The sequence below is a fragment of the Nanorana parkeri genome, unplaced genomic scaffold, assembly GCF_000935625.1.
Source record: "Nanorana parkeri isolate BGI_ZX_2015 unplaced genomic scaffold, ASM93562v1 scaffold1637, whole genome shotgun sequence".
In the NCBI taxonomy this organism is placed as follows: Eukaryota; Metazoa; Chordata; class Amphibia; order Anura; family Dicroglossidae; genus Nanorana; species Nanorana parkeri.
The window spans coordinates 106,508-115,479 of NW_017307905.1; the positions used below are offsets into that span (position 1 = coordinate 106,508).

The 8,972-nt window shown below is 42.8% G+C and overlaps 1 protein-coding gene across 1 annotated transcript in view; it reads right to left on the minus strand.

Moving 5' to 3' along the window:
* NFIX (nuclear factor I X) overlaps positions 1 to 8,972 on the minus strand; it is a 189,643-nt gene that overhangs the window by 41,751 nt on the left and 138,920 nt on the right. Inside the window, 5 exon segments of the mRNA XM_018570949.1 lie at positions 186 to 293; positions 689 to 825; positions 2,243 to 2,363; positions 3,401 to 3,475; positions 8,082 to 8,106. Coding sequence (XP_018426451.1) covers positions 186 to 293; positions 689 to 825; positions 2,243 to 2,363; positions 3,401 to 3,475; positions 8,082 to 8,106 — 466 coding nt within the window.

The window sequence follows — 8,972 nt, forward strand, 5'->3', positions numbered from 1 at the left end:
TGTTTGGCAGTGAGGTTGTTTGCACTTTGGTGTTGGTTCAATCCAAAATCCTACATACCACAGCCTGGGTGCTCCTAACACAGTGTCCATTGAGAGCTGTCTTTCTAGGACATCTTTTCCCGCCACTTATTCTAGATACCTATAATCCGATGTTTACAACCCTGCTGATGCAATCCATGACTTACCTGGTCTCACTCCAGCCAACACAGGGAGGGGATGATGGGTGAATGGCATGCGAGAAGAACTGGTCTGGCAATACTCGAGCTTGCCTGACTTCTTAAGAGACCCGGGTCCTTGAAAGAAACAGAAACATAGGTCAGCGAGGTGATGAGAGCAGAGTATGCCAGCTGGGTCAATCAAAGCAAAACATCCAAATTATACACATTTCATTTGCATCCTCAGGGGCCGGATAACATTTTTCAAACAGGGAAGCACTGTTTGAAAAAATGGCTTGAAAGCTGATCTCTGGGCAGATACAAAAAAAAGAAATGAAATAACTCTGCATAGATACATATACAGTACATAGGTCTGCATGGATAAACCTATAGAGATGTAAAAAATCCGGTCTATGCAGAGCAGATAGACAATTCAGGTGTGGAAATGATACTCGAGGAACCAGATCTATGTTTTCACAGAAATGTCCTGCGTCCTGAGCAAACAAAAAAATCACTAGCTGCAAATTTCTTACCTGTGTCCACATCATTCGGCCAACCGCTGGCCTGGCTGCCCCCAGCTGCAGGTGATCGGCCCGTACCCGGGTAGAAGACGTCATCCACTGGGCTCTCTAATTCACTGTCATCCAAAGACTTGGGGCGCTTTGTCGAGCTGAATGACAGACATGAACAGAGAGGCATGGGCATGTGTCATCATATACACACACATATATACTGTATATAAATAAATATTAGGGATGCACCCATACCGATACTAGTATCGGTATCGGTGCCGATACCAAGTATTTGAGTGAGTACTCATAGTCGGCCAAATGCTCCCGATACCAAAACTTCTGGTATCAGGAAGCCGGGCTGTGAGTCATTACATGCTGCCTGGCTTCCTGATCGGCCAGGAAGCCGGCTATCCCCCCCTAACTAGCCAGAAAGCCGGCTCCATGCTTTCTCATCAACAGGTTGCACCTGGTGAGGCATCCTGGGAGAACTGTCAAATTTGTGACGCTTCCTATTTGGGACACTTCCTATTTTGTTTCTCCCCTCATCGGCTTTTTCCCTGGAAGGATGTCACCATACAAAGATCTGTCTCTCTGTCCAGGTCTTGGGGCTAGGGGTGGAAAGGATGCAAGGATCTCCTCTCCTGGGAGGGGTATTCCTGAAGATGCTGGAGACAAGAGTGTCTGGCCTAGAGGAAACAAATGGTGAATGTCCTCCACAATGGAAATGTGAGTGACTGGTTGAGTGGAACGTATACACAGGAGCATTTCCATGTTGTCCTGCCTTGGAACATAATGATAATACTTGAACCTCAGTTGTGAAGGAGCCATAGTTCTGCAAAAGTACAGCCAGCATCGGCTGTGTTAATGTACAAACAGACTCTGTGATAGACATTTTTAAGAGATTCAGGCCCAGCCTGAAGTATGAGATCAACTTTGTTTTGGTCATATCCCGATTCCACTAAAGTGAATGGCGCCCATCCTTTTTGCACCCTGAGAAAAGAACTAGACCTGACCACTTGTACTGATATACCTGAGCCTGAATGTGCCTGGGATCTTATTGCCATGTAAAAGTACTCAGGACATTCGTAAAGTTGCTATTGGTCAGATAAAGATCAGTAATTGCTGAGGATCTTAGTGCTACACTACAATGCCTTGGCTGGTGTATATGCTATAGACACAGGAATTAGGTATACTACTTTTAAAGTTTAGGACTATAGGCAGGGTCAGCTTTAGAGCAGAGTAAGCCAAGCTAGGCCTGCTTGCCTAACTTGGCCTAACTAGACCTAACTTGAGGGGTCTCCTCGATGTGGGCACACATGCCCAGTGATCATGTAAGGTGCCGACTTCTGGGTGCACTGTCACTCCTGTTCCTGCATCTTTACAGGCAGATGGCATAGGCCGGCACAATCACCCCTTGTCCGAAGTTAGGAACCCTAAGGTGTCTTACTAATAATGTCATCCAAGGAAAGCACCTAACAACATTATGCTTCATGCTTCATAAGCTGTACAGAAGGGAAATCTTTAACAATGGTAATGAATTCTTTAGTTTGGCAATGGTTCGTTGGTTTCTCTTACCTGCTGGATGGAGGAGACGTTAAGGACCGCCGACCAAGTGTCACCTGGTTTATATTGTAATAGCTCGGGCTCTCCAGATCAGCCAATGAGAAGTTAGGGCCAGATGCTGTTGCAACAGGCGCTAAAAAACACAAAAGCATGTATCAAATGAGGCTTGGGTTAATTGTGCACAGTAAGGAGCTGCACTATTTTTGAAATGGAAAGATTTGAAGTTGAATGCCCCATGGCAGTGCAGTACTAGCTAAAATAACATTAAGGCCTATAGCCTGATATTCAGCATCCTTTCACATTAACATAAGGTGGGCCTCCAGCTAGAAATCCTCTGTTAGTTTTTAGTGCTATCGATGACCCTATTGGGGAGCTCTTTCCCTTCCATTTCAGTGTTGTCACCAGGATAGGAAGTGAGAACAATTAGGAAAATTATCTTTGGAGTTCCACTTAATTCATCGTTTGATGAAGCCTTTAAAAGTAAAATCTGGGTGCACCTCTGCTAACTACACCTTAGATTCAAGATATAATTCCTGAGTTTCTTAAAAGACTACTTGATGCGGATCAGAGACTTCATCTATACAGATATAAAAGGTAAACTGTCCAGTGACAATTCACTGCAATAAATGGATTAATGGCAGACATATCGGAGGTGCTGTTCCTTTTATTAAATATGGGGTTCATAACAGCCTGGCAGTGGTAGCTTCCATAATTCATCAATGGCAGGTTTATTTTAAGTATGTGCAGTGCAGAAAGATGCCAGTCCCTCAGCGTTGACTCTTTCTAGTCTCCACGGACAGTTACTTCATCTCAACCTCCCCATGGGTGGCCATAGTTTGTAAAATCTTTCAGTCTTAGCCCATTCAAGCATCTCCATCTTTTGGTGGTTCATAAACGGAAATAGTTCCATTGTGCAACCATTCATTTTAACCCAGGCGGAGGAGGATTGCTCCAGAACCCTCTGACCCCAGGTCATTCCCAGGAAGACAACAGCATCTGGGCAAGGTTTACTATTCCACCAGATAAGTGTGTCAGGGTCTGCTCCATTGACATTAGATAAGTTACTAAATTCACCTGTTTTTGGCTGCATGGGGAGACTAATGTCTATGAGCACCACGAGTTCATGAGTAATCTCTATTCCTATGTTATATACCTATCCTATATACTCACTCTGCGACACACGGACGAGCTCTGTGACATTCCACACACCAGAGGTGACAAAGCAGTCCTGGAAAGTGAGATGTCCTGCACAAAAAGAAAACACAGAATTACACAAATGTCTAATCGTAAAAATGCATTCAAGTACCTTAACTATTAACAAAAATCTATCTTATTTATGTGTCATTCAGCTGTAGATCCTCCAATCATCTCTGAATTGGTGCTGACACTGTCCTTCCTTCTGGAGGGTGGCTACTTTTTTTCCCCGTGGTCCCTGTGTGTGTTGTAAAGTAGCCACCACTCTAAGCTTACTACCGTGATGGACTACAATCTCATGTTTAGTTTACTAATTTGTATTGAGATTATAATCTATCACAGTCTATGCAATGTTATTGAGCAACACAGCCCAACACTAGTGGTGTGAATGGGCCCTTAGGAGGTTATTCACTATTGAGCTGAAGGATACAGGCGTAGCTTCGGCTGATCCTCTGGCTCTCTTCAGCCGCCTGAGCCCCAGGGTTGCCACCTGTCCGGGTTTAGAAGGCTGTGTCCGGGTTGCACAGCCAACCCAAAAGGCCCAGCACAGGCCACTAAAGACCCTGTAGACATCAGGCCATGAACCTGGAGCAACACAGAGTATGTAGCTTCATATAATTTTGTATTGCTGTATTATCTATTGCTGGGATTTGTAGTCCTCTATAGCCGGTCTCCTTACTCTCTTCCCTGGCTGCCTCTCCTCGCTCTCTCCTATATTCGCCCCAAAAATAAAATAATTTCTGTGCGCGGCGCTAGAGTGTTTCACTTGAAGAAAAAGTGGCAACCCTACTAAGCCCTTCGGTTCAGTTGAACCGAAGGGCTGCTGTACGGCTATTCACAATAGCCTGTACAGCTCCCGAAGCTGGGCGAGCGGGTCAGCCCGGCCGAAGGCATATGCTTTGGCTCAACTGAGCCGAAGTGACAGCCGAAGCGGGGCAAACGGCCTGCCGAAGGCCGGTAGTTCTCCCCGCAAATGACAGCAGGGCGGACCCACTGTGATCTCACGGCTCGCTCCACCCAGTTGTAATGACAGATTAGCGTCCCCAAATGACCTGGGGATGCTGATCTGTCATTAAACAATAACAACTGGGTGGAGCCGGCCGTGACGTCCAGTTGTTATTCATTGGTCGAGACTTGATAGAAGACTCTAGCAGGTGTCGGCCAATAAGACACAGTTGAGCGGAACTAGCTGTCACTTCTAGCTCCGCCCAATTGTTTTTTTTTCTTTTTTAAAATATCTTTTTTTTTTTTTTTTTTTACTTGTTTTTTACATTTTTTAAAATATTTTTTTCTACTTTTTTTTTTTTTTTACTCTTTTCACTTATTTACTATTCTACTCTGTACCACGAGGTACCAAGCAGAATAGCTGAGCCGAATGCCAAGAAAAAAGGGGAGAACGGAAGCGAGTGAGCTACCGGAGCTTCGGCTCAGCTGATCCAGATGTTGGATCGGCTGAGTCGAAGTCCCTCTGCATTTCGGCTCAGCTGAACATGCAGAGCATCTTCGGCTGACCGAACAGAGCCGATGTATGTTCTCTGTATTTGTGTATTTGATCCTTTTTTTGTGCATTCGATTGTTATTTGTGTACTATCATAGTTACATAGTTACATAGTATTTGAGGTTGAATAAAGACATTAGTCCATCAAGTTCAACCTAACCTATCGCTTAATTTTTTTCTGTCAAAAAAATTTAAAGAATGAGGGGGCCATATTTGAGCACAACAACAGGTACGGGGTAGTTAAAAGGAGCTTCTGTAACCCTCAGGAGCCATATAAAGCCCATAGTGCTCTTTAAAAATACCAAACACCAACCTAATTTTACCTCTTCTATTGATTACAATGAATTTAATCAAAATGGTAAAATTTTCCAACATGTCCAAATTTTATAAAAAAGTTTTCAGGGAAATAAAAAAACAAAATTATACTCATTCCTTGTATACGTTTGTTACTCTCTTAATTCTCCCCAACAGGTGGCGCAGACAGCTATAAAAACCTTCCACTATCTATCCAAAACTAAAAAGGTCTTGACTGATTAAGGGCTTTGAGAAGTTTCGTTTGTACAGGAAAAGATTTTTGTGCGGTGCTCTCACTAAACAACTACCAGTACCCTTCAGATCCAAGGTGTTCCAAACTGCAGTTATTTTGCACAATTTTCTGTGTTAGATTTATATAAAACTTAAGCATGTGTGGAGAAAAACTACACTGCCAAATAGGAAAGGAGAAAAACACACAAGCAATCAATAGCTTAGCTTTTTGGAAACAGAAGATCAAAATGTGGAGAAAAAAAAACTGTGCACCTTTATTATAATGGGTTTCCCATCATTCGATAAACATTTCAACAGACACATGTGAAAGTTTTTAGACTTTTTTTTCTTCTAAAATATGCTTATTACATTTACACTCAAAAAATACAAATATAAAAAAATGACCCCCACTGTAAGAAACATTTCCATACTCTCCTCTAATTCTATATCGGGCCAAAAGGCATCCAAATCTGCACGCAATCGTTTTAGTTAAAACCGAACTACAGCCAACTTATAACTTACCCAACGGCCAAATGCATATATGCAGCATGGTGGTGGGCCTTATTCCTTGCTACTACATATACAGTACACTGCCTGTCCAAAAAAAAGTTACCACCTGGATTTAACTAAACAAATAGATCAGAGCCTTCCACTGTATAAGTGTTATGATCTGGGGTTGCTTCAGTTGGTCAGGTCTAGGTTCAGCAACCTTATGTCCCCAATAAAGGGGCATCAGGTTTTCAATCAATGGATTTATTCTTCCCTGATGGCAAATTGGGCATATTCGAAGATGACAATGCCAGGATTCATCGGGTTCAAGGAGCATGAGACATCATTGTCACACATGAATTGGCCACCACAGAATCCAGCACTTAACCCCATTGATAATCTTTGGGATGTGCTGGAGAAGACTTTACGCAGTGGTCCAACTCCCGGATCATCACTACAAGATCTTGATGAAAAAGTACTGCAACTCTGGATGGAAATAAATATTGTGACTTTGCATAAGCTTATCAAAATGACGTTATTAAATCTAAAGGCGGCCCTACAAAATATTAGAGTGTGTGACTTTTTTAGACAGGCAGTGTATACACGGCACTGTGTTGTGCTAGGAGCACACTCAATCCTGCACCTTCAGCACTGTGACTGTGCTGACAGCTACTGGTCACTTACCAACAATCGGGAGGCGGTAGGAAGTGCTCCTGATCACGTGATCACTGTAAAAGCCATTCACAGTGATCACATGATCAGGATCCCCAGGAATGCCTCTGCGCATTTCTTAAAGAGCCAGTGGGAAGCAAAACAAGTCAATATTACCTCCCCCTTGTTCAATGTTCATATGCAACCTGAAGCTTGTTTTTAAAAGTAAAGTTTCTAACATGCACTTATACTAACTTTAATCCATGTTTGTATTGAAAGGGCACACCCTTGTATGGCATCATTGAAAGAAACTGTTCAAAATACTGTCTGAATACTGTCTGATCTAATGGAAAAAAAGATGCCCGATCACTGTGTATGTGTCATTCTTATGTTACCTAAACCTTTTATTGTTATGGTCAGCATAGGGGAATGGCTAGAACATCTGTCAGGATTAAAACTGCTGATTGTGTACCTGTTGGTAAAACGTTCTCTCATTTCCTGTTCTGTCTGGCAGGAGTCACCTGGACAGGAAGTGAGACCCAACATAGGTTTTACCATACTCCAGAAAGATACAGCGCATCCTAATATCCTCCACTCCATTATTTCAAGTCATGTCTTTGATGTGATGTCTTTGAAGTAAACATGGACCCAGACGTGGAGAAACGATATTGCAGAGACCTAGATCTGAGCATTATGGGATAATGTAGGTTCTAACAGTGGTTCTAAACTTTCCTCACTGTAATAAACAAAGTATAATTTATCGTCTGTATACCCGCTATCCTTCACCCAATTAAATAGACAGAAAGTGAAGAGAAATCCCCCAAATGGACCAGTGATGGCGATCCAGACTGTGCCTTCACCAACTGGTCCCTTCATCTTGACATCATTAGTCTGCGTAGTCTTCTGTAGCCTGAGATGACCCCACCACTGGACAGCCAATAGGAAGTGTCTATGTTATGGGCACCCAAAGAAGGATCCTCCCACTCTGCTGTCCAAAGATAGAAAACAAAACCTTGCTCCATCAAAATCAACATATTCGCTAAAACCCGGCTTGTCACATGACCACGGATTTAGGTTATTACAACATTTAGCGAGTATGTTGATTTTGATGGAGCAAGGTTTTGTTTTTTTTAGAGCTGCAAGCAGACCTCTCTCTGACTTTCCTGACCTGCATGCTTGTTCTGGGTAAGTAACTTAAAATACTGAAGCCAGGAAACGAGCATGTCCAGAAGGAAGTCAGCAATGGCTGCTGTCTAGGTTTTGCTTCTTTAGATTTCATAGAAATGTTACCAGAATTCTAATAAACAAAGATATAACGTAACCATCCTGCACCAGTGTAACGTACATATGCGTCAGCACATTGGGGGGCTTTAACACCAGGTGTACGCATATATGCATCTAGCTGGTTTGCTGTTCTGTGCTGAGAGCATGCTCACTCGCGCGCTCCCACAACAGTGTCCGAGCTGTGGCTGACAGCTACCGGTCAACATTTACCATCGGGAGTCGGTGGGACAGGATCCTGATTGTGTGATGGCTCGCAATGTGGTCACAATGTAATAGCCCGCCTCCACCTTCAGTCGTTCAGAACCTCTTAAAGGGCCAGGGAGAGCCAATGCCAACGGGTTATAAATAAGGATAAAAGTTATGCCAAAGACTTCAGGAAAAATAAACTTAATATTTACAGTATATTGGTTTTGTGGTTAGCATTGGGGGTCCCGGTTGGGATTCCCATCTGCAAGGAGTTTGCATGTTCTCCTTGCCCTTGTGTGGGGTTCCTCCAGGTACTCCAGGTTCCTCCCACACTCCAAAGACATGCTGGGAGGTTGATTGGCTCCTGTCTAAATTTGGCCCCTGTGAGATGGGGACGTTAGATTGTAAGCTCCTTGAGGGCAGGGACTGATGTGAATGTTCACTATGTAAAGCGCTTTGTAAATTGTCGGCGCCATATAAATACCTGTAATAAATATATCATAGCGCCAAAATAATGATGGGGGCCAATAACATGATATCCACGATGCAGGTTTTTTCAAACTCATTCCGCTGACCTTAAAAGTTATAGTAATTACAACAACAAAAAATGCAGCATAACTTGTAAACACAGTTATTTTCATTGTAATTTCTAAATCTAGGTTAGAATTGTTCTAGAAGTCGAATTTTGCAAGAGTCAAACTAAGAATACTGGACTGAGGCAAAAGATTGCGATACCTTTCGCATTTATTTACATTTGCTTCCCTCCCTATACGGACTTACATCACTAAAGGAGCAAATGCAATAACTGGAAAACTTCAACCTTATTAAGGACCAGTGAGGGAAAGCACAGCACCTTGCAGCATTTTTTCCAGTTTTTTTTTTTACATTTATACCATACAGTCTTTTTACTATATA